We start from the raw sequence: 27,305 nt of genomic DNA on the forward strand, positions 1-27,305 counted from the left end.
TTGGGCACTCATTTCACAAATGTCCTTCTGGTTTTTCATCCATAGGGATTGTCCTTTTTTCCCCTTAAGTCCTTCATACAATAGCCATTACTTCCTTTTTTCTTTGTCAGTGAAAAAATTAATAACATAAGTAAATGTTGGGAATTGCTTAAGTTGACCATTAACAGCTGCTCTGTTTACAATGTATGTTGAAGTTATTATTGCATCCAGTATAACTTTCTGTGCTGTGTTATAAGCTGGTTGGAGTTTTAAGCCAGTTACTTGATTAAATAATAAGCAACTGCCAGAATCATGATTCACACTTGGAAGAGCTATCCCAGAATATCATCTATAGGATTAATCTATCCAAAGATGACAGATGGCCAATTATTGCTTTCCAGTTTTCAAGGATGATCATGTTATGATTGGCATCTAATTTTCTAGGACTGTCTGTAATATGATTGGCATCCAATTGAGAGTTTGTGAAACATGTTCATAGAATTAATTTAATGGGATTAAACCATGAATTGCTGGTGACATACATATTCATGTGAGGGGGACAGAATCAAAGACTAAGCTAATAATTTCGTTGATAAAATAAGCTAAAATGGTTCGCCTATCTTGATAGGTTCCCCTCCCCCCCCCCTGGTTTCCTTAAATTTAGATCAGATGGGTTTGAGTGAATTTGAACAACCTTTTCCATTCTTATCTGAAACTGTTCCCCTCCATGTATATTGTTCTCTGCCCAAACTGGAAGGCTCATTGTCTCCTATATACATGCTAAATAACCCTATCCTATCCTTCAGTGCCTTTGCTTACACTGCCCTGCTCCCTGTTCTCTCTCTTTGTATCTTTCATGGGTGTTTGCACATCAGGGCTTGAGGGACACTTCTCTTCAGGATACCTTTTTTATCCCTGCATTTGTTAAACACTCTCAAAATGACTTTATATATATGAAATGAAACATCAGATTTAAATTTGATTAACCTGTTTATTTATTTTCACTGGAGGAAAATATCCTATAAATCTGTTTTTCATTCCCTTCCTATTTGTTGGCTTCTTCCTTTTTACCTATAAACATACATAAGACTCTACATCCTGAAAAAAAAAAAAACTGCTCTCTAGGTTTAATATCCTCTCCACAATCAATTTAATATCTGTCCTCTGGTTTCACAACCAAATTTCCAGAAAAAGCTAATTATATCCACTACCTCCATTTCCTCTCCTTTCACTTACTTCTCAACCCTTTTCATCATTCAGCTGAAATTGCTCTTTCCAAAGGTACCAGTAATCTCTTAATTGCCAAATCTGATAGTCTTTTCTCAGGCTTTATTCTTACTCTGGTGACTACTATCTTCTCTGAGTTTTCATTATATTTTCTCTTGGTTTTTCTCTATCAGATCACTCCCTCTATCTCTTTTTGTGATTTATTGACTATATCAGGCCCATATTGTGAGTGTTCCAAAAATTTTGTTTTAGATTCTCTTCTATTCTTTATCTCTCCTTTTTCACCTGGTAAAAGGTGATAATGGCATGCTAGGGTGGTTGCAGCATCAGATGAGAGAAAAGGCCATATTGGAAAGATGTTGCAAAGGTAAAATTGATGTAACTTGATAACAGATTGGGTAGGGGGAGTGAGAGTGAGGAGTTGAGAATGATACCTAGATTGTGAGCCTGAGAGACTGAAAGTATGGTGATACTTTTGACAATAATAAGAAAGTTAGGAAAAGGGAAGAGTTTTACGGAAAAGTTAATGAGGTCATTTGGGGTCATGTTGAATCTAGAGGGCATACAGCTTGAAATGTCTTAATAAGCAGTTGGATATGCAAGAATGGGGGTCTAGAGAGAGGTAACATATGAGAATCATCATCAATATAGAGATGATAGCTATAATAGAGAGGGAGGAAGAGAGGGAAGAAAGAAAGGAAAGGCCTTATACAACAAATGCATAGTCAAGCAAAATAAATTTCTGTATTAGCCATGTCCAAAATTATATCTGATTCTATATCTTGGGTCCATTTCCTCTCTATCAGGAGATGGGTAGCACATTTTCACATCTTTTTCTGGAGTTGGTGGTTAGTCATTGCATCATGGATCACAGATTTAGAGGTAGAAGCAACTTCAGGGGCTAACTGGGTCCAGTCTTTTCATTTTACAGATGAGGAAACTGATGGCCAAAGAGATGAAATCTTTTGCATGCTATCACATAGCTAGTGAAATTTTAACCTAGATCCTTTGACTCCATATTCAGCCCTCTTTCTGACGTCCAATACTCCTTCTACGCTTCTCATTGGAATTATTTATAACCACAATTCCTAACCCATGTACAGATTTCCTACAGTGCATTTCTTTAGAAATTGAATCATGTCTGGGTCTGCTTTTATGAAAATCTTCATAAAAACCTCTGACATATTTGGAAAACTTAATATGGACCTTTTAAATTTTGGTTCATTACTTTGCAACTGACTAGAAATGTATTTTGGGAAGTATTGCATTCATTTAAGTACTGTAGAAAAGATCTATCTTTTATGTCAAACTTGATTCATAGTCTAAAAATACAATAATAACTTATTTTTGGCAGTGTGAATTGAAGCCTCATTCATGTTTTCTTACCTTGTGTGATTTTGATTCTTGTATTCTTTTATATATCTTCCATAGATGATCAACTCAGTGTAAGAGAAGATTTCTAGGGATTTTAATTTTGTTTTTATTGTCAAGCTATCCTTCATATTATCTCTTATTTATCTTACATGAACAGCTCCCATCTTTTTCTAGTCATACATCTAATATTTTTATGCTTCCGCATAAAGAAATCATTATTTCTAATATGTTGCAATCTAATTAGGCTCATCATATGACTTTCCATTGCTCTTTGGTTCACCTACAATTTTTGTTCCACTGACAGGTTGTTCTGTGATTCATAATAATATAATAATCACTGGAAGACTTAATGTTAAAAAGATGGTCCTTTGTGTCAGGAATCTGTTTGAGATCATCAAAAATTTTGGGCAGTTTCTCAAATATTAATTAACTGATCCTAATTCAATATTATCTTTTGACCAGGATCTATGTACTAATACATTAAGCACAAGTGGCTCCCTGTGCAACTTCATGTCATAATTTGGGCAGTATGTAGTCTTCATCCATTTGGATTTCTGAGTGGATTGCTAAACTAGTCTCTTTTGAGTGGTTCTTGATCTAATGAGGTATCTCTGTTGTCTTCTTCGATTACATGTAATCACTATAGTGTCTCCAAGAAACAGAATCATCTAGGGAATTCCATTTATAAGGAATATGTTTTCTATTTGGGCTTTTAAGATATCCTCTGATAATCTTTGAAGAACATGCCCCTGATATAAGCCTGTTTAATATTGATAATTATTGAACAGTTGATCATAGTTTTCTGTGGTTGCTCTTATAAGTATATCTTTGTATGAATAGGAGATACCTTGTTAGAGAATGCTACATTTTACGCTACCAATCACATGCTTAAAAAAAAACAACAAAACAATCAACAGTGGGATCTTGTAGATAATATTCCTTTCTATGTTATGTGACAATGAAGATATGACCTGCTGCAGAAAATCTGCAAAAGTATAGCGTCAAGATGTACATTTACTATCCTTATATAGGTTTTATAGAGATGTGAAAAGTAGACATACCACTTTATGAGTAATAAGACAGCTAGTGATCATTTCCATTCTTTTAGAATATTTCCCTTTTTGAATTATCCTGAAAATTGATCCCTGAATGCCTAATATATCATTTCTGACAGTGATTTCTTCTGTATTTGGCTGGATCCAGTCGTTCATATTGACTTCATTTTCTTAAGTGCCATTTTTACTTGCTCATAGAACAGATCATGTATTGAAGTGTTGAGAGTCCAAGTATAGTAGTGCTATCAACAGTGTATGGTAAGGCATATTACTGACCTGTGCTCACATAGAGAGGAGAATCCTTAGGCACAATTATAGAAGGGTATGGATAGGAGTCACATAAGATAAGAGGCCTATGGCAAATGGATTCTTTTCTGCACCTTTGGAAGAAATATCCATATGAAGTGATCATAGATGAATCTAATAGGGTTGTGGTGAGGAAAGCACTTTGTGAGTTTTAAAATAAATTAAGTTACTGTTACTTTCATTTTTGCAGTGATCTTTTTTGCTTTTGCCCTTCATGAGTACTTTTAGGTGAGATGACCACTTGTCCTATGAAAAGATATTTCTTATTGCCTTTATGATGAAACCAGCCCCATCAAATTTTATTTTTACCCTACAAAGCTGCAACTGATTTGTGTTTGTTCTCTTTTATAATAAAGAGTTCATTTAATGGGAATTTAGTTTCCCTCAACAAGTAGCTTAAAAATTACACAATTTTTAGATCCTTTATCAGTATTATAGATCAGTGATGGGGAACTTTTTAGACACTGTATGCCATCTCCTCCCCTGCCTCATGAGACCACCTGCCAGCCCCCCACTGCCTTACCCCAGATAGGGGTAAGAGAAAAGGGAGGGAGTGGCCCAGGCACTCTGCTCAAGGAAGGGAATATGTGCTTCCAATGGGCTGCTTGTCAGGGGGGCAGGGAGGCACAGTGGAGAGGGTAAAAGGAACAGCTCTGCCCGAGTCCCTCTGCCTTTTGTGTCATCTTTGGCATGTTTGCCATAGGTTTACCTTCACAGTTATAGGTTGTTGGAAGTTTAAATGTGATTCTCAGCATCCATTTCTGCCGCTTTGCCACCATCATTTCATACACCAAATCTGTATGCACAGAATTGAGAACTAGTTTGTATTTTTATTTCATTTGTCACTAGATCCTAAGGATTTATTAGTCACTCTTCTGGTAATGAGACTTTTGATGTTCTGGTTATTCCTCAGATAGGAGACATAATCTTCTCTTTAGCTTGGTTGAGTATGCAGAAGTGCCTTGTTCAATTAGAGTAGTTGTTGCCTTCTTTGTCATTGTCTTCTTAGTTTCCTTTGTTGTCATTCTAATTTTTTTTTCCTTTTAAAAAAAATTCCTTTAGACTGATCAGAAGAAAGAAGCAGTTGCTCCTGTACAGGAAGAATCTGACCTTGAAAAAAAGCGGAGAGAAGCAGAAGCATTGTTGCAAAGCATGGGCTTGACACCGGAATCTCCTCTGGGTGAGAGTGGAAATATCCTTACATTCTGCATAGTGTATTTAATTTAGTTTAAAAGTGCAACTGGCAAGAGAATGAATAGGTTTGAGTTATGGGCTATATTTTCCATATGTCTGTCCCTTAGAAACATTAATCTTATGCACCATTTATTTGGAGTTGTCTTCGTGTATTAAAATGTATCCAACACATGCACAGCTGGGCAAATGTTCAAAGTATTACAGACTTAATTATATTTATCATAATATACTGACTCACTACTTTATTATGCTGACTTTTCTAGTTAAATTAGGCTAAGTGACTGTTGCATCCAAATGCCAGAGATTTTGCCTGCCTAAAGGCAGGGGTATAATGGGTTGATTTTTTGACAGTGCTGATCTCAAGAGAGTAGAAGTAGAGAGATGTTTAAAGCTTCATTCCACTGTCCCAGCTGATAAGGAGAGATTATACAGAGGTTGTATCTCTTGGGACATTGATTTCACTGGTCTATTTATTCTTTTTCTGGGTTATTCAAAGCTGTAGTAGATCTAACCAATAAAAATTTTGAAATGGTAATGAGCATACCTAAAGAAAACTTGGTCTCTTTTTCACTGTAAAAAGAAAATGTTTTTTCTGTGAAAAAAATTATTTTTAAGTATCTGCTATTGAATTGTGCTGGTATAGAAGTATATTAGCTAATTGGTTATGCTACAGAATAATTTAGACATATGTGACTCCAACTCTCTAGAGGCTTACAATATTGTGTTGGATTTGGAGTAACCCCAATGCTGACATTTTCAGCAGGGCTAGTAATCTTTAAAATTTTCATCTGTTTGGCTAGTTGCCCTTAATTCCCCTATTGCCTAAAAGAGGCTTTCAAAATAATGTCAGTGTTTGGTCATTTATATGCCTGATTAGAACTGACAAATCTTTAAAACTATTAATAGGAAAAGTGAGTTTCAGAGACTGAACCCTTGGTATAATGTAGTCTCTAGGCTCCACGATATAGACAGATACTATTGCCAAATTTGTATTATGAAGAAGTCCTTATGGTGTTCTATGGAACCTAACTACAGCCAAGAACAGATACATTTACTTAAAGTAACTAAATTCCCTGAGATGGATTTATGTTATATGAATTCCCCTTTGTGCTAGGAAAAATATCTATTCCAAGACTAAAAATATTAATTATGGATTATAGGCAAGAATTATAAAGTGCTTTGGCCAGGTAAAATAGGTGAGGAACTTCTGGCCTCTGGGTTAGATCTGGCTTATACCTTAGCTTTATTTCATCTGACCAGTAAAATAGATAGCTAGAACTAAGAAATTTGTGTATGTCTATAGTTGCAAAATGCAATGAGACTAAAAAAAAATATTGAGGTGATATCCTAAAACGCCTTAGGATTGGGTATTACCATGTGAAAATCTCTCTGTCTTTTATATATGTGTATACATGTATAGATTTTGCTCAGTATATCTTTCTCTTTGCTTTATTTTTCAGTTGATGTCATATTTCTTATTTATCATCTTTTAAAATGGTCTCAGTCAGGAAGACCTCTGAATTGTGAATTTTAAACAAGTCATTTAACTACTTAGGGTCCCAAACAACTCTTTAAGGCAATACATTTCAGAAATTGCCTAACTCCTGTAATAGAGTTTTCTTTACTGGAAGTTCCCTACTCCAATGAAATCATAGCTCTTATTTCTCTTTCTGTTGCCCTCAATTTTAAAAAATAATAACAAATATTAAGATAAGTAAAATAGCATACTTCTACTCTATTCTGGGTTAGATAGACTTTCATAATCTTTGGAAGGCACTTCAAATATAATTTTCTACTTAGCACTTTTCTCTCAAAATATATGCATATTATACAGGTTGTCTTTATAGGATTGATGCTTTAGAAGCTGTTTCATTTTTGTCTTTATACCCTGGTGCCTAACGTACTACCTGGCACTTATTAAGTACTTAGAAAATGCTTACCTGATTGATTAAAATCAAGGATGTGGAGACAGCTTAAATATACTGTAGAGAATACATATTAATGTTTGTTCTTTTGAAATTTTTGGTAAGAAACAAAAAGCATGCTTTATTCTGAAGGTAAAATCAAGTCTTAGAATAGAATGTAGAATTCATTCCCAGGCAGATTATCTGACTGTTAAAAGGAGCATTATGAAGAGTATGTTTTTGGAAATGCATGTCTTCAGACTATACCATCAAAGCACCGTTTGGAAGGTTCCATACATGTATGAACTATAGAGTAATTACTGGTTCCTTCTTCTTTTCTTTTCCTTTCTTACGTCCCACTTCTACTCCCTCCTTTCCTTCCTTTCTTCCTCCCTCCATCTCTTCCTTCCTTATCTATCTCTATCTATCTATCTATCTATCTATCTATCTATCTATCTATCTATCTATCTATGTTGTGTATTGGTTTCAGGGCAGAAAAGCAGTAAGGACTAGGCATTGAGAGCTAAGTGAATTGCCCAAGGTCACACAGCTAGGAAGTGTCTGGGGTCTGGTCAAATCAGTTTAAAGCCAGAACCTCTCGTCTTTGGGCCTGAATCTCATTCCATGGAGCCACAAGCTGCCTCCTCTTTATGTCTTCTTAAAGTGTATACCTGGGTGTTTATAACCTTTGTTGCACAGTATTTCTAGAGAGGGGAGAGAAATTGCTGGTGATACCCACTTCTTCAGTTATTTTAGGTATGTATGATCAGAGGAGAGTTTTATCCTTATTTTCCAGTGCCTAAAGTGCTTGCACAAAATATACTCAATAAATAATTGAGTTCCCTGTGCTCTCTAGGATTATACTACAAATTAACATACCACAACCATATATTCATGATATAAGAGATTCAGGTCACAATTTCATCTTTTTTTCTTGGCCTTTATTGATGATTTTTTAAGTAGCTGGGAAAAGTTCTCTCTGGGTGCCTCCTTGCTGTAGAGATATGGAGGTTAAAGAATTACCACCCTTTCTTTACTTTGGTAAGAAGTTCTGTTAGACAAAGACAATGCTTTATATCATTTAAATTGTATATAATTAAGATGGGCTGTGGACTTTTAGCTTTCATATTGCTTGAAACATTTGGGAGAATTAATTTTATTTTAATGTGGAATTAGAAAAAAAAACTTCCTTGGAAAATAACTACATTATTATTATTACCCTAATATTTATATATATATACATATATATATATGGAAACTTGCACATGAATTATATCTTTATTATCTTTTTCTATATTTAGTTATTTAGATTTCTTTTGTGGATGTTGTTGTAAAAGGGGAAGGATGGATTTGAACTCAAATCTTCATTAAGTCAGTATACCAGTTTAAGGTCCTCAATAAATGGAAGAGAAATGCTGGCCTATTTTGTGATGTTTAATTATTTAAGTAGATGATTGTAAGTCAGTGAAATTTTGGGAGCTAGGTGCTAATTTTTTTTGCTATTCAATTTTTATTGAATTTTTTGTTATGTCATTTATAAATTATTTATGAATCAATAAGAGCACATTTTTTCCCTACTAATGCCTTTGGGAAATTTTTCAGAGGGCTACTACTTACTGCTATTTCTCCAAATGACAAAGACTGGTTTTTACTTTTTGCTCATATTACCTAACATTTTGTGAGGTAGCTACTTAGCAATTATCCATTTTTCATCAGAGCAAGTTATTCTTTCACAAAGTACCTCTGAATAAGTCATGGAATGTTATTTTATCTTTAAATTTTTTCAGCTGTGATTAAACAAGCAGATTCTGAAACACCTCCCCCTCATGAATGTAAGAAAATCTTAATTTATGTGATGACATTCAGAAAGATGTAACAAGTTTTAGCTAACAAAGAAATGTTTGGTTTCTTTAACAAGTAAAATTAACCCTTCTCAGTACATAAACCAACAGGCTTAAGTATTTCTTCTGTAAATGTTCTTTACCACAGTTATATATGCTAGACACTATAAATGGTTACAAAGGACGTAATAGATTGCAAGATTGTGTCCCTGTACAAGGGGCTTGAAATTTAAATGAAGAGACTAGGGGGGGAAATAAAGATGTGCATATAAAATACAATTAACAGTAACATATAAACTTACATAAAACTAGCCTTAGTTGTTGAGAGAGATATAAGGAATGTTAGAACACTGTATAGTTAGAAAGAAATATGGCAATGGAAAGTCACTTTTCTTTATTTTTTACAGCACATTTTAAACTGTATTTCCCCTGCTGTTCTTCAGCATAGCAGAAGCCAAATATTTGAGATTTACATTTTGGAAAGCTTGACAAAGGCAATGGACTTTAGAGAAAGCCAAATTTTTCTTATCCTCAGAATCTTTGTTATAGAACAATGTTTATATTTTTCCAGCATGCAGACCCTTTCTCAACAAAAAATATTTCAAGGCCTCCATTAAACAACTAGTTATACAAGTCATACGTGTTCATTGAGTTCGTCCATGATGACAAAAAATTACTATGAATTAAAATGGAAATGGCAATGCCAAGTGAACATAAAGGTGCCATCTTTTACAGTCACTTTGTAAATACCAAGACATCCTCTTCACACAATTGAAAGTTCCTATTACAGAATTTTAATTTTTCCATATGATGAAATTTTGATAAGGTTACTGATATTTTGATAAACCTATTCTGGAGAGACTTCACCAAAGAGGTAATGTTTCAATGACTTGTGAAAAAGAAGAAAAACATGGGATGTTTCATGAGAATAGTTGATAAGGGATAGGTTAGAGACAAGAAAGTCTTATCTATCCCACTTCTATTCTTGTCCCTGAAAGGTTTAGGACTAAAGATGGATTAATTTCCAGGTCAGGTCAAAGGAACAAGCATTTGTTAATCACCTGCTATGTACCAGGCACTGTATTCTAAATGCTGGAGATACAAAGAAAGACAAAAGCAAGCCTTGCTCTCAAGGAGCTCATGGTCTAACAAGAGAGACTACATGCAAACAGCTAATGCAGACAAGATCTACACAGGATAAATTGAAGATAATCAGTAGAGCAAAGATACTAGCATTAAGAGGGATTGGAAAGGGCTTCTTCTAGAAGGCAGGATTTTAGTTGTGACATAAAGGAAGAGGCCAGGAAGCAAAGATGAGGAGAGAGAAAATGTATGTGAAAAGACCCCCCACTTGGCTGGCTGAGTTCTGGTTATAGAGAACAATAAGGAACCTAGTTTTAAAGACTGAATCCTCATGATGATATGTAAGGAATTACTTTTGACTCAATTATAATTTTAGGGCATTATGATGTGTCTATGACAAGCAAATGTCTTTGCTTAAATTTTTTTTTAATTGGCAAGAAGTTTAGGTTTATTCACATGCATAAAGTTAAGGTTAATGTTACCTTTTGTTATGTATTTTATTTTGAGCCATTTTGGATTAATTCATCTTATAACATACATCTCAAGTGGAAATGAATTAATACTGTTTGAAAATATCTGATTAAGGAATTCTTTAACTGAAGGAATCATGTAATAATGTCTGTTCTTGTTTCTATTCCTTATAGTTCTTACCTCAAAAGCTACATGTTAATGGTATCCACTGAACCAGTAAGACTGGACCAACTACTAGATCATTATTGAAAATAGATTTCTAACTTTGATCTAAGTAGCCTGCTTAGTTTCTTGAAGTTTAAAATTTTCCACATTTCTGAAAATTAGAGCTTCCATATATTTTCAATAAAGGCTTATTGAAATTTAGATACACAAGAATGATAGCTGTTTTTGAATCTTTGATTTTTTTTTTCTGGGTAGCAAAGCAACTCCCACTGTAAAAGTCCTCTTTTTATATAGGTTTTGTTTTTGTTTTTGTTTTTGTTTTCATGGCTGTACTACTGAATATTCGTTATTTCAATAGTGGAAGTAGACTTTTAAGTCCTGAGACCACTACAGGAGCTAAGAGTGGTATTCCTTTCCTTTAATTAAATTCATTGTAGATGATATATTTGATGACTAAATAGTAAGATCTTCCTAATTTATGACTCAGGAAGTTGATAGAAAGGAGGATTGGGGGCTATCTTGTAGATTTGATATTTCCTTCTAGAAGCCTAAATTAGTAAAGATCTTTTGAACCTAATATTTTGTAGTGATTGAATAATGAAATCACCATACATTTATTAAATTGAAAAGGAATGTTTTAGTCATTTCAAAGAATTCGACAAGTGAAAGATATCCTTATCTTGTCTTTAAAAACGCTTCTCGTAAATTTAGAAACAGCTTTAGAGGTGATCTTCCCTTAGAAATCTAAATATATATTTTTAAAATTGTACCTGTTTATTGCTTCAACTAGAACAGGTCATGGAAGAACTCATAAGCTTCAGTATGGGAAGAAAAGATTAGGAGCTCAGTCTAAGTGAACATAGGGAGAGACTGATGTGATCCTTTCTCCCATTTCATACAACACTGATTCCTTCTTCAGAGCCTAGTCTAAGGTTATTTATACCCAACACTTTACCCAGTGCTATTATGTTCATGCAGACAACTCTAATGATATTTGAAGTCCTCTAATCCAGTAGTTGGTTTACTAGACTATAATTATAGACATTCAGGTAACCGTTTTGTGCTTTATACCCAAGATGACAGTAGACTATATATTTTAGATACTCAAACTCTTGACATAGCAGGTATTTAAAGAAAATATATAGAAACATTTAGCAATTTAAATAACTTTACCATTCTCAGATACTATAACTTTGGAAGAAATGTTCAAACTATTTCTCTGGTTAGTTCATTTATAGCTAAAAACAGTACTTTTATTTTAGGGTAATATTACAATTAAGTAGTCATTTAATATAAAGTCAATTTAAAATGTTATTGCATATTGAAATAGTATCTGAAAGATACTTGAGATCTGGGATCGTTGTAATATAATGTAACCAGAAGATGGCAGTGATGATCCTCCTGTTCTACCTGCAGTAATAATTGTGAAGTTTGACTAAATTCAGTTGCTTGGAATATGTACATCCAACTGGTATTTTATAATATGACATTCAAAACTTCCATCTTATGGGATGAGTTTTATTCTTTTTGCTTTATCTATTGTGAAAAAATATATTTCTCTATAAAATGGATTAAGAATACTTTGGGTATCTATATCTTTGTACACTTCAGTTATTTCTGAATATTGGGGTAAGGAAGTTAAATTCAGTCTTGCCTTAAGTTGCATGTTGTCATTTTTTTGTTGTGCATCACTTTTAAAAGGCATGTTGCTTTATAGCTTATTTGCATTTTTTACTCAAATTGCTGAAAATTTAATGAATATTTTAAAGGAGACTCATTCCTTTTTCTTATTTTATTCATGGAATGACTTTTCTCTACATTTGTACTTTTAAAGGAAAAAGGACTGAAGTTGATTTAAACATGAGTCTTGGTATTTTAAATTATTATATTGGGGATAATTGCTTTTGACTTATAATTCTTACAAAACTTAGATGGATCTTTATAGTTTAGTTTTACTTCAGACCTGAAATGTGGGAAGTTAATGTTAATATTAACTGATTTATGATTTCAAAAGTGAAATGTTAGCATAGAAGGAATGGTCTCCTTTGAAAGTTAGTGCTAATGTTTAGTGATGGCTGAAATCCAAATACATTTCCATAGTAGGTTTTTTTGTTTTGTTTGTTTTTTATATCAAGCCCAAGTGCATTATGTCAAAGGAACTGCATGAATATCCAGCATGCATTGTTAACTTTGTCTTTTTTCCCTTTTTTTCTACTGTTCGTTTTCACTTATTTCTTTTGTTTTTGTTTTGTTTTGTTTTGCCATTTTTCTTTGTGTTAATTACTTCATGTTAAATTAATTTTGAAACATCATAAGCTGTACAACCTCTTCGAGTAGTAACAGCGGATACCTGTCTATTTCACTATTTAGTCCCTCCTCCTATGTCTCCATCCTCCAAATCTGTGAGTACTCCAAGTGAGGCTGGAAGCCAAGACTCTGGAGATGGCGCCGTGGGACCTAGGTATGGTAATTTTCTTTTAATGTTTTAATGATGGAATGCTTTAGTCACCCAGATACTGTTGATACTTTAGAAGAATTCTAAATAATAGTGTTGAATTAGAATTGATATTTCAAAATATGGATACATAGATGTTGATTGTATTAAGCTAAGAAAATTTATTTTAAAATATTTGAATTATATTACACTTAGTTAATTCAGCAGCAGATTAAATTATTTCATGCCATGTGTTATGATAAAAATACATTTTGAATAGTATTCTTTAAAATGTTTTTCTTTAATGCCTGAGGAAACTTATTGATTGTGTGATCTGTTTTTGGAATCCATAAAAAATAGTATAGAAATTCTCTTCTGTGATAAACACTTCATACAATATATAAGAATTATTCTCTCTTAAGTGTTAGCAAAACCAGTAATTAATACAGTATGCTAATTAAGAAAAATTTGCACAGAGCATTAAGAATAAAGAAGTAAGAGCATAGTCAATCTTCTTCATTGTTAATATTTTGTGAACTTACCTTACCCTTATGAAAAATGCTTTCTAGATTTGTTTTAGGGTCCTGCATACATATAACTTCCTAGCAAAGAAGTTCAGTGTAATTTAAATGCTACTGAAGGACCTGTTAGGATTTGTGCATTAGCCCTCCAAATCTTTATACTTTGGGCCTAACCTTTTCTTTGTGAACTCTAATAGCATTTGAATTCTGTATTTTGGTATTCTTAATTAACTGCAGAAAACATTTAAAATGTAGCCAACTTTCAACTGTCCCTGGCAGTTAAAGCTAAGTGTATGATAAAAATCCAGAGCCAATCAAAAGTTCTCTTTTTTTTGCCATGTGTTAGTCTTCTCCACCCACTCCTCTCCCCCCCCCCCAGCCCCCCAAAAAATTCTTTAGCTCATCTGACAATTGAGGAAATTTAAATTTAAGTTTTTGCCTTTCTTGGCCTTCCAGATTGAAGCTGAAACAAGTAGTAAATGTCCAGAAGTGGGGAAGATGAGAAAGAAAAGAAGTAAAAGTACCTGAATGCTATAATTATTTTCTAAGTAGCTAGAGTTCCCTTTAACAGACTAATTAATGAAGTGATACAAAGTTGCTTCCCTGGACTGTTCCATATTCTTAATCAAAGTTCAAAGTGTTACTCTCCCAAGCAATATTATAACTGGCTAGACACAGAACACACACATGTGTGTGTGAGTGCATGTGTGTGTGTGTAAATTGCTTTTTAAAAATGTGCCTCCTGAGATTTGATTTATTTCACTTGAACCCTGCTTATTGGCCATGCCCATTTGGGTAGAGCAGAATGGAAAGATGAGGCAATTAGTAGGATAATTAAGCAACTAAAAATAACTTACTACTACAGAGATTGCTTACATTTATTGGATGACTGTAAACCAACCATTTTACCTTCCTAAAAGAGGCAAGGGATTATCAAACAATTCTTAAATTCTTTCAGTTCTGTTTAATAGTTCCAAAAATCAACAATATTATAATTTAATAAAATAGCTCAGCTGTTTTTGATCAAAGTGCATTCAAAAGCTATCAATAATGAAAATTAAATATATTTAATAGTAACATCCTTGCAAATAATATCCCAGTAGTCAGCATTTTATATTATATATGGTGATTCCTTTATTGCCAAATAGATTTTCAAACAATAAAATTTTTCTTTTTTTACCTTATCATCATCATAATAAATATCCTTCCAAAATAGTGGAAATTTTTATTTATTTTATAAATTCATGCATTTGATATATTATGCATATTTATTATATAAATATTAAACTTAAAATTGGTTTTCAATTTCTGATTTGGGGATAGGAATTTTATCATCCTATTATAATAGTTCACTCCACATTAGGACCTTCTCCACCTCCTTAAGTTTCATAATTTTTTTAAATTAATTCTGAATTCACCATTTTTTGAAAATGTTTTGAGAAGTTTGTAATATCTAATAAACATAATTGGAGATTGCCTTAATTGTAAAAATAACTTGAGGTAAATCTTTTTGAAGACAGATTATAAGATTTACTCGGGGCGACTTTTATCAAATTCTAATACTTATTAGCATCTAATAAGTATGGACAAATCACTTAAACTGCGAGCCTCAATTACTTCATCTGTAAGATGGGATTAATAGTTATATTTTGTCATACCTGTTTTATAAGGTGATTGTAAGAATCAAATGAGATGCTATGTCTAAAGCACTTTGCAAAAGTTAAAGCACTCTATATAAATTACATGTTTGATTATTGTTAGTGTTTTTAGGGAAAATAATTGTATTATCTGTAGGCTCATTGCTCATCCTATAATTTTTAACATGTAGGCATAACAAATTCTTTTAAGAATAGTGCATACATTACATTTTTTGTGAAATGTCATTTATAAAGATCAGATATTTTGAATAATGCAACTTTTAAAAAAGTATTATTGTTGTCTATAGAAAAGAGAAAGAAGCAATACCAAGTTTTCCCAGATTTATTTTGTAGTTGTATAAGGAGGAGGAGGAGGAGAAACCCAAGTTTTTTCCTTAAATGTTTAAAAGAAAATGTGAAAACCACAATAATAGACAGTGCTCTTAGACCAGGTTTTGACATTGCTTCTTCATGGTAGCTTCATGTTATTCACTAACTCACACACTTTAATAGATCTGTGATCTTATCAACATGGGTATTCCCTCCATTGATACAAGTTATTATTCATTCCTAAGAGTCTTATCCATGTTCTCCCATGGATTGTCTTAATAACTTTACTGTTATTCGTCTTAAAAATTATTTTTGTAATAATGAGAATTTTGGGGAAGCTGAATTTTGATGTACATTTTTCTATTAGCATAATCATAAATAAGTTCTATAAAATACTTCATTTAATTTTGTAGATATTAGTTAACCTGAATTCCATAAACCACAATAGACATTAGTTTGAGAGGGTTTAGTGATCATTTTTCACAGAAATATTCTTAAACATTTAGGGTAAAACAAACTAATATTTGCTTAGAAATGTGATTATTTCATAGAACATTAACTTTTCTCTTTCATTCCAATAAACATTTGACATGATATATATATATATATGTGTGTGTGTGTGTGTGTATATATATATATAAAACACCAATAATATAATAGTTGGAACATGTAAATATATCATTGGACTAAGGTAGTCTAATGTCAATTCTGGTTCTTTCATTTGATAGTGTTTTGTTTTCAAAATTATAGTCTGATTTAGAGACATAAATTTCCCAAAGAATGAAAGGAAAGATAGCTACTTAACTTTCAGAAATACTTCAGGGATAAGATAAGCAAAAGAATTTAGCATTGAGGGAAGAGAGTTGGTGGTAGGTGGATGTTATTTCCAAATGCTGATATGAGGCAATCTTTGATACTAAAGGACAGAGTGAAGAACACGGAAAAACCAGAAAATGGATTGGGGAAAATAGAGTAAAATAATAGAGAGATTAAGAAGAAATCTTGAAAAGGAAAATTATGAGCCCCCAAAATTCAACTAGTGAAAGGATCTGGCAAGTTTGCCAGGATTCTGTAATTGCATGACAAAAAAACTTTGCTAAGGAGATGGAGGAATGGGGGGGAAGGGGAAGAAGAGAAATGTTTGAAATATATTATAGAATCCCATGGCTATTCAGAAATAGGTAGGGAGTATGGTCTTATCAAAAATGAAAATATAAAAATGCCTTAATCGATATTTCTTAGGGCCGAGAACATTTCTAGTAGAAAAATGTAAATGATTATGAGAACCAAAATTTGCAACTCTATATAAACTAGCATTGTATCTTATAAGTCTATAAGTAGTTCTTTTCTTGAATCTAAACCTCTCGTCAATCAACTTTTTTTTATTCAAATGCTGATTTTTCATTTCATCACATTCCTCTTTTCTCCATTTCATCTTTTTGACTTTTTTATTTTTAATCCTCAGTGGCCATCTTTTCCCCCACAAAAGGTAAGGAGAGATGGAGAGAAGTCAGATGAGAAGCAGTCAGCTTTGCTAATTATTAGTGGTCAAAAGGTTCATTGGGAGAAAATGTTGAAAGAGTTGACAAAGATCAGACTTTTAGATTATCTGTGAATTTCATTTCTTCATTTTATCTTTCTGTAAGCCCCTATAATCAGAAGGCTAGTTGTAGAAAACACATTACATCTCTGCTTTGCAATGTCTTTTCACTTCTGGGTACATTTTGAAGTCAGCTCCTTGATCCATTAAAACCATATTTGGTTTCAGACCAAAATCACCTCTCCCTCCATATGAAGTTTTATGTCGTTGAAAGCACTACAGCAGGCATTTTATAATGTAGAATCTGAAGACAGACCATTCCTTGTAGAACATCTCTTGAAATCCCCTCTTAGTCTAACAAAGCCCAAGTTTGTTGCATTCATTGCTTAGCACAAAGCCGATCTTCCCTGTCGTCTCCTGTCTCTCTGAAAAGTATGCAAAATCTTCTAGAGAGAAGACTTTTGTGGTTTGTCTTTAGTTTTATCTCATATAAACTTTCTAAAGCCTGCTAAATGCATTTTAAATATAACGGTTTCACTGAATTTACAATTATTTAAGTCTTTATGTTCTTTTATAAACCAGTTAAATTGGTTAATAAACAAAATAGCATAGTGTCTTTATTGATGCCTATGCAACTTCCTGTGTTTTCTTTAAATGTGAGAAAATATATTTTACTAAAATTATAGTATTAATGGATTGCACATGCTTATGTTTAATGTATATATAAGGAATATGGTCTTCACATTGCTTGTATAACTAAGCTTTCATTCATAATCATAAGAATGCTGCTATGAAGAAATGTCTTTTTGTTCTCTAGGAGAATTGGAAATAGCTGGCTAGACTAGGTTGAGCTAATTCAGCCAGTTGTTTTTGTTTATCCTCCAGCAAAGCAAAAACAAATCAAGAGTGGTATAGGATAAATTTGCCTTTTTAAAGAACAGTAATGTAAGACCCAATGTATATATAATTCTATTTTTAAATATTCTAATATAATTTTTTAAAGACTAAATTAAGTTTAGTTCTTTTCAAAAACAGATGACATATAGAAGAAGCCCAAGGCAGTGCTTAACCTATAAATTACAGCAGGGTCACATTTTGGAAACTCTAGTCATTCAGTATCCCAGTGGAATAGTCTTTTTTGGTTTCCTTACCAAAAGGCTTATGTGTTGACTCATTTCCTTAACCAATATGACAATTTCCTGCACACATTTAATGCTTTGGGCAAGAAGGTTATTATGCCAAGATTTTTAAAAACTAATTTTGTGTGATAAGAATTCAGTAGTTTCTACCTTGCTGTGTTTTATAAACAATGTACGATTTGGGCCATTTTTATTTGCTTTGTGCTATTCTTATCTGTTGCTGTGCATTTTGTATTTTCCAAAAATGCTGGGTATATCTTTTAACTGCTTTGAATTATATGTTTGGATTTTTAACCACATTTTCCTTACTGTATGAACTAAAGCTTTGAGTATTAATTGTTTTTGTTTCTACTGACCAGAATGTTAGTTTAAATCTTAAACAATGAATAAACAATGCTTTTTACCCATTCATAGAAACTATTTGCTTCACTAACTTATGACCTTTTTTACTAATGCTTCATGGTTGGCCTACAACCAATCAGGACGCTGCATTGGGATACTGATCCATCAGTTCTCCAGCTTCATTCTGATTCTGATTTGGGGTATTGAATAGATTTATCTTCCTTTTTTATGTGAATTTAATATTTTCTCATGTATAAAATATAAAGCAGTATAGTTCAAAGAATTTGTGTTTTACAGTTGATAGCTCATTTATCTGGCACATAGCTGAATTTTTTAATGTAATTAAGGGACCAAAAGTTTTTTATTCTGATCCTTTTGGATGTAAGCATTTTTAAATTTTTCCCTGCCTTCCTAAATAAAATGTGCTCTAATACATGGCTTAAAAGATGAATCAAGTTTGAGGAAGTTGCAGGAGGCAGTGAGCCTCTAAATGTTTTGCGCAAGGCCCCAAAGCTAGCAAGTGTCAGGCACAGAATTTATGCTGACTATGATTTAACCTTTTCCAAATAATTCAGGATCATCCTGAACATGAATTGTTATACTGTTAGGTAGCTGAGTGATGTTCCTAGTGACTGTTGAGGTGTAGAGGCTTTTGTCCCTCTCCCAAAGTCTCAAAATTCTTTTTTAGTACTTTTCTCTGATTTTTTAGTTTTTCTATCTCTCATTCAGTTGTCATTTCTTGATGCCATCAGTGTGCCTGCTTCTAGAAGCCCTTCCTCAGTTCCACAGAGCTGTTTCTAATCTGTTTATAGTATAAGAAATCAGATTAAGAATTCTATAAGAAACTCAGTTGTCAACAAAAGGAAATAGATTTTAAGAACCTAAGCCTTGGGACCTAAGTTTTGTGATACCAGTTTTATTATATTCAGAAACCTTAATGATTTACTTTTAATTTTCACTATTTGTTCTAGATTAAGATTGCCAGATAAATGAGGTTTTACTGTATTGGGGGGGTGCATTTTTAATATACTATAATTGTGTTACTATAAGGACCAAATGCATTTAGGTTAGTAATTTGGCCCTAATGTAATTGATTTAGAATTATCTTTTGATTTTTTTTCACCCTTCAGAAATTTAAATAGTTAATTTTCTTGTATGGTTTGCACTTTAAAGTCAATAAAACTTTTAAAAATGTGGCCATTCAAATTCCAATTTTCTTAAAGTTCTCCTTAATTTTCCCATTTAATATTGTCACATTTACCATTCTGTTCCTTTCTTTATGTAAGGCTAGAGTACTCCATTCAAATTTTCTTAAGTCCTACATTGAATATTGAACTCCTGTGCTTAAAATTTTTGTAGGGAAGAGTTTTTTAAATTGGTTAATTATTTCTATAAATCAAATCACATAAGGATTTTTGTTCAGTTCAGAATAATGGGAAATGCTCCATTTTTTTACATCTTAAAACTCTCTGTTAACAGGACATTTGTCTAAATATTATAGTGATACTACCATAATATTCTGGTAATGACAGCATATACAGGCATAGGGACTGAACCTGTGATTTTATTGGTAGAGGAAACTCCCTCTGCCAATGCAAGTTGGCACCTTCTCCACAGCTGACAGTTCAAGATAGTTGGTTAGAGCAGGGAAAGTCCCAGGGTCATACAGCCACTATGTATGAGAGGCAGGACTTGAATTCGGTTCCTTCTGATTCCTCAGCTGGTCTATCTACTATACCATCCTGCCATTCTGGCATATAGATTAGAGACTATACATATTGAATATAATTTATGTGAGGAAAGATTTAGTTAATACATTATTATTATTGTTGTTGTTGTTTTTAAACCTTACCTTTTTAATTTCAATCCTAAAACAGAATGGTAAGGGTGAGACAAATAGGGTTAAGTGACTTTCCTACAGTTACAAAGCTAGGAAATATCTGAGGTCAGATTTGAATTTAAGTCTTCCCGACTCCAGGCCTGGTGCTCTATCCACTGTGCCACCTAGGTGCCCCTACTTAAGACATTATTTATTGTTTAGAACCTATTCATGACTTTGTTGAATAAATCCCAGATTAGAAAACACAAGTTTGGAGTCATGCTTGCAATTCTCAGTTTTAAGGCCTAACACAACCTCCAGAGAAGTTGTTCATTCAAATCCCTGAATCAGATTATTTGTTTTCCTTTTTCTTTATCTCCTCTTTCCCTACCCATCCCCCCAACAAGAAAATGAATGTTTATTTTTTTATCTTCCTCTGCCTTAAATAATAAAAGTGTTTTTATTAGGGAATCTAGATAACTTATTTAGTTTATATGCCTATACCTCAATTTGGTCCCCTGTAAAGTTGAGAGTAATACTGATTATTCAGAAGGATAATGAGAATTTTTCCAGAAAATTTAACTTTAAAATCCAAACTAAAAATAACCATAACTGCTAGTTTTCAGCAAAATGAAAGATGGGAAAACTTTTTTTTTTTAAGAGAATCCCCTTCTACTTTCCTCATTTTAAGGTTACTTGCTTCATTCTCAATCTACAGGGACTGAACCTGGTATTGAGTAAATCTCAATTTTTCCCTTCACCTCACTTTGAAAATCTAACTAATGTTTCAATTGATATTGCTCTTTTGAAAACTACTCCAAACAATAAGCCTAATTCAATGCCCCCATCTGGAAATTAATTTCTTAAAGAAATGTCTTTTAATTTTATCTTATTCTTTTATTTTGAATATTTTAAAATCAGTAGTTCTATAACCAGGAAAATCTTTTGATTTTTATGGATTTTTTCTTTTGCTAAAAACGAGACTAGTTTAAATTCATCTAAAATTTATCACAATAGTAATTTTATTTTAAATTATAAATACATGTAAAAATGGGGTAAAATTACATTTTAAGTTATTATTTTGCAGAACTAAAGTAGAGTGATTTTGTAAATGTGTGTCATTTGTTGTATTAAAATAACATTTGTATTCACTTTATTTAGACGAGGACCTATTAAACTTGGGATGGCTAAAATTACACAAGTTGACTTTCCTCCTCGAGAAATTGTCACATACACAAAGGAGACTCAGACACCAGTTATGGCACAACCAAAAGAAGGTAAATATCAATTTTTGTGTTTTCCATAGATTCTCAATTTTATATTGGTTTATTTTGAAAGTTTATGAAATATACTTTTTAAACTGAAAAATTGATAGAAGTTTAAGCTGGCCTACTTTGAAATTTTTACATATTTCATGTGATACATTAATATTTTTGCATTCTACTTTGTCACATTTAATATGAACAAGAACAATAAATTAATAGAAGTGTTGTTTTCTTATTTGAGTACAATTTTTCAAAATATGAAATAATTACTTTCTATGACAGCATAGCATCCATATTTCAATTATATTGTCATATTCTTTATAATTGGTTATCTATGAAGGTGAATGATACCCATTCATAGGGTAGAACTGGAAAGGACTTGAAAGAATACCTAGTCCAACTCTTCCTTCTCCCCTACTTCCCATTACGTTAGCTATTTTAAGAGGTAGGTGCTCTATTTTGTTGCTTTTATAACCATCTCTGATTAACATAGATTTGACTTGTACATAAGCATTTTTATTCATTAGTCATAGAAATTTTCTTTTTCCATTACAAAAACCTTGACTAGAAGCAATGAGTTAAATTTAAAAGTATTGAAATATCATTTCTCTGCCCTTTGAAGTCTATAGAGGTCACACATAGAAATGATCCTGATCAAATCCCTCCTAGGGGATTTAGTCATGTCCAATCAAACGGATGGAGAGTAAGAATCTCAGTTTCCATTTGGCAAATAACTCACTTATTAGAAAGAGAATGTTAGTACTCTCCTTCATAGTTGTTTTTATCTGGTTTTTATCCTGTTGCAGAGTCTCAAGGGAATGACCTTCTTTTTTGGGATGCTCAGGTTTTCACATCTGCAAAAATTGTCTTTTTCAGTTAACTGGAAAGGCATAAAAATTATGCCTCGAGAAATAGAGTCACATGTCAGGTCACATAGTATAGGCTTAATTTATAAGTCTTAAAGAACTTAATTTCATAATAAATTCTTTTAGTGGTTAGGGAAAGGAAATAGTTTAAATCACAGATACTAATTAAAACTATGGCCCATTTAATTTAAAAATTAAGTCCTGCAGCACTTAATGTTCTCTACATTTTTCCAGGAAATGCTTGTAGTGTTCATAAAAATACCAATGCTCTAAATATGGGTACAAGATAAACTACATTAGTTGTATACATTTTTACTGCTACATTATTAGATGTATAACTTAGAAAATGGAATGCAAGTAGAACAAGGCTTCTTTGCAAGTATATTTAACTTAAAACTTAGTGATGTTTGATCTATATTAATGATTGATATCGATGTATATGTTTATACATCGATATCAATTTGGTAAACACTAGCTGTTTTCAAAGTGAAAAGTACCTTAAAGCTATTTTTATAAACCTTCATGATATAATGATATTAACCAGATTCAACTTTATGAAGTTACATTTTAAAATCTTATTTTTGACATGCAGAGATGAAAATATTAGTGTTTTATGTTATTTGATTAGCAGATGTGAATAAATTGCTATTATAAGACAACTACACAGACTACCCAGCATTTTTTCCATTCTATTAAAATGATTTAAATAATTACCCAAGTAGCATCATGGTCTAGTGAATAAATTATTGTACTGAGATTTGTGTTCTTTTTCATTCAGTAATTTGGGAAAACCAGTTAGCCTCTGCATATATCAATCTCTTTGCTGGTAAAATATAAATAATTCTATTTAGTTTTTTATAAGGGTCATTTATATGTCTTTGAATTGCTATCAGCTGTTTAGAAGGCTGTATATAAGGAGTTTTGTTTTGATAATTCTGTAATCTTAGATCTAAAAATAGCATTAATGGTCATCTAGCCCAACCCTTGAGTATAAAAGTGATCTAAGATTTCTTATAGCACTTTGGTATCTTTTCCTTTCCATTTATGCCACATATCCATTATTTCTATATAATTTTCCTCTTTTTACACTGGAAGAACCTTGAGAATAGGAATTATGTCCTATATATTTCCAGACCCTAGAACCAGGCCTTCCTTAAGTGACAGCTTAGTAAATATTTGTTTAATAAAGAAGTGAAATTCTTTCATTTTACAAATGAGGAAACTGGAATCCCAGAAAGTGACTAACTTACCCCCATTTTATGCAATTAGCTAGTGACATAACTTGTACTAGCCTATGACTATTGATTCAATGATCTTTTTATTATATTATACTATGTCTCTAAAAATTATTAGGATCTTACTTAGAGAATAGTTGAAAGGGAAATTAAATTTCACCTGTTTTCAGGAGTTAATGCCAGTAACCTCAAATAATTATACAGACCTTGTAAGAAGTATAATGTCATACTTTTATTAAAATGAGACTATTATATATATACTAATTGTTTTCATTTTCATCCTATGATTAAATTACTTAGAATATCTTAAAATTTTGTCAGATCACATGAAAAAAACACAGATACAAATCTTGTAAATGTTGGAGCATGCTCTAACAGATAATTTGATATTTTTAGATAACATGAAACTGGGAGGGATAAGCTAACATGTTGGATGGTAGAATCAGGCTCAGAAGAAATCTCAACAACCTAGAATGATAGGCCAAATTCAACTACCAGAAGTTGAATAAGGAGACATAGTGAGCCCCATATTTAGGTTTTTAAAAAATCAATTATTTTACTATAGGATAGGAGGAAATGGCTAAACAATAGTTCTTATTAAAAGGAGAAAAGACTTTTCTTCATGGGATGGGTATATTTATTAGCAAGCTTATATGTTCATGGGATTTTAGAATTGGAAAGGAACATAGAGATTATCTATTCCAAACCCTTCATTTTGCAGACAAGAAAGCTGGGATTTGAAACCAGGTTTTCTGACTCCAAATCCAGTGCTCAGTTTATTACTTCATGTTGCAAATTTCATAGGGGCCACAAACACTCAACAAGTACTTAAAAGGGCCTACTATGTGTAGGCACTAAATTACCCTCTTTTCAACAGAGGTGGTCCTTCCTCTATAACAGGATTGAGGGACATAATTGGCATAGAATGATCCTTGGGCTATTCTTAAACTATGGAAATAAAGAGAGTGTTATCAAATGATGTAGAAAGAAAATTACTTCCATGTTCAGGACTCTTACATTAAGTTTCATGTCATAATTTATAGGGCTTGGGGGAAGAGGGGAAGAGAGAAACCCTGAAATTAGGGTTTTTATAATGGAAACACTTTAGACTTAACTATAACGGTGCTTAGCCATTGCTTTAATACAGTGGTTCTCAAACTTATCCTGGTTGGTTCCCATTTAAGAGCTATAACAAATTTTCAAGGCTCACCATGAAACAAAATTGCCCAAATCTCCATTTGAGTGTAAGAGATGGTGAATTAAAGTCATTGGCCTAAACTTGGGGAGCCTTGATAATCAGTGCAAAAATAGTATCACCACAAAAATGTTGTTAGCCTTAACCCATTGTCTTCTTACTTTCAAAATTTTTTTATGTAGATTCATTCTCCCCTTGTTTAAAAAAGGTAATTTTCTTTTGTCTGCCCCTTTTCATTATTCTCTCCTTTGGCCATCATCTTTCTTTCATCCAAGTTTACTCTGTAAGTTGGTAGTGCTGTTTCTGCACTGAGGTGCTTCACTTAAAACACCTGCTGTGAGTGAAATTGGCTGGGATCATGTGATCTCAGCCAATTTCACTCACTGCAGGTAAAGAGCTTCATTGTAGGAACATAGAGCTGTGTACTCTCCACCTTCTAGCAGTGGTTGCCAGTGGATACACTACTGCAAAAGTTAGGTTACTCATGCGCTTTCTTTTACTTTTAAAAAAGTTCTTGTGACAATTTTGAAAATTACTTTTTAAAACTGTTTCTTTCTCTACCAATTTGACGGCATTTGTCACAAAACTGATTTGGGTTTGGGTTTTGAGATTAGATATTGTTATTGGTTTTAATTGGTCTGGAAGTTTGAATTTTTTCTCAAATACATTTTAAACTTTGGGAATTAAAGTACACAGCTCATCTCCCTCCTTTTTTGGCTCTGTGAGGACAAGACTATGATAATAGGAATTATAACTTATAACTCACGCTTATATGTTTATGTTTACAAAGCACTTAGTAATACATTCTCATTTGGTGCTCATAACAACCTTAGGTAAGTATAGCAGGTATTGTTCTTCATTTTTACTTGAAATTAAGACTCAAGTCCAATGATTTGCCCCTGGTCACCAAGTGCCCAAGTGGAAGTTTTGAAATTCAAATATGAGGCTTCTTATTCCAGATCCAAAGCAAAGTGTTTTGCTTTCCGTTACATCATAAGCTTTGCCTGCCAGACGATCTGCCTTTCCTGGTTCTCTTGTACATAATATAGCATGTCTATAAACTCTTTTATTGTCATTCAAGTGCATATTAATAATAGTAAATCAGAGCATTTCATTTCTTAAAGAATTTACAAAGAATATAATGAAAAAAGGCATTGAACATTATGCTTGTTTAAAGCATTAATCTGAATAGATAGAAGATTTTGTTATGAGAAAATTAAGTATTTGTGAAGATGTAAAGATTCTCTATATCACTTGTTGGCTATAAATGGTTAGCTACCAAAGTAGAATTTTTATGAGGAGAAGGAGAGGAATCAAATTCATAAGCTTTTGTAACCAAGTAAAAAATATATAATCATTAAAAGCATCATTATAGTATTCTTAGAAAGGTAGATCTGCTGTCAGAACATAAATAACAGGCTATTTCTTAATGAAAAAGTCAGCCGTTGATTGTTTTTTGTTTTATTTTTTTCTGTTGAGGAACAAAATCATTTTAAAAGACCATGTGACCTTAGAGAGTTGTGTATGTCAATAGATCATTGATAACAAATGAAACTGATTTTCTTGTGTGTATGTCTAAAGTTATATTACCTTAATTTCATTGTTATAAAGTAAAGGGATATTGTTATATTCATTTTTGCTTTGACAGAATACGATACGGAAAAAGAAAATTACTGGCAATTGGAAAATCACATTCCTCAAAATGAAAATGGTACAGAACAGAAATGCTATCTTCACAAGTATTAATGGGAAATTAATTATTTTTATTTAAAACTTGATTTTTTATTTTCAAAGTTATAAAGTAGAACAATTTAAGAACTGAAAAAATATCTTTATGGTAAGAGGTAAGGGACTATTTGCTCCTTCCCCAGTGCTTATGTGTCTTGTTTTATGAACTAGATGTCTTCCCAGAAATTACATAAATTCAAATTTTCTAAGTTGAATCATATTTTAAAGGTATTATAGAAATATACTCTTTAAGGAAACTGTAGTGAATCCTTTTTGTAATATAAATATTGCACTTAATTTCTTTTATGTTATTAGGTTGTTTCACATACCTTATTGCATTAGCTAACAGTAGGGTACATATGCCCAACAAAGCTATAGAATGTGATGCATTCATATAGACACAGTACTCTTATGTACAATTATTCATTCTTCATACCTGAAGATAAGCAGTATTATCATGTAGAACATATTTGATAAATTATAGAATCAGAAATGTTTAATGAATGAATCAATTTAATATTTGAATGGGTTTGAATATTTATAATTAGTTCAAGATGTTTTGTGAATTTTTTAAAGAGAACTTTCCATTTGATGGAATATTTTATTCTTAATATTTAATGTGCATTGTGGAAATGTGAAATAATTTTATGGCAGA

General features: G+C 32.3%; 1 protein-coding gene across 4 annotated transcripts in view; it reads left to right on the top strand.

The window, feature by feature from the left end:
* DYNC1I2 (dynein cytoplasmic 1 intermediate chain 2) overlaps positions 1–27,305 on the top strand; it is a 64,100-nt gene that overhangs the window by 15,516 nt on the left and 21,279 nt on the right. Inside the window, exons 3-7 of one of the 4 annotated variants that reach the window (XM_007494362.3) lie at positions 5,004–5,121; positions 12,970–13,060; positions 18,683–18,742; positions 21,523–21,638; positions 26,571–26,633. In XM_007494362.3, coding sequence (XP_007494424.1) covers positions 5,004–5,121; positions 12,970–13,060; positions 18,683–18,742; positions 21,523–21,638; positions 26,571–26,633 — 448 coding nt within the window. The remainder of the gene's footprint in view (positions 1–5,003; positions 5,122–12,969; positions 13,061–18,682; positions 18,743–21,522; positions 21,639–26,570; positions 26,634–27,305) is intronic. The other 3 variants (XM_001367907.4, XM_016433702.2, XM_001367943.4) reach the window with 3 other exon arrangements.

Source organism: Monodelphis domestica, chromosome 4 (genome assembly GCF_027887165.1).
Source record: "Monodelphis domestica isolate mMonDom1 chromosome 4, mMonDom1.pri, whole genome shotgun sequence".
NCBI classification, from domain to species: domain Eukaryota; kingdom Metazoa; phylum Chordata; class Mammalia; order Didelphimorphia; family Didelphidae; genus Monodelphis; species Monodelphis domestica.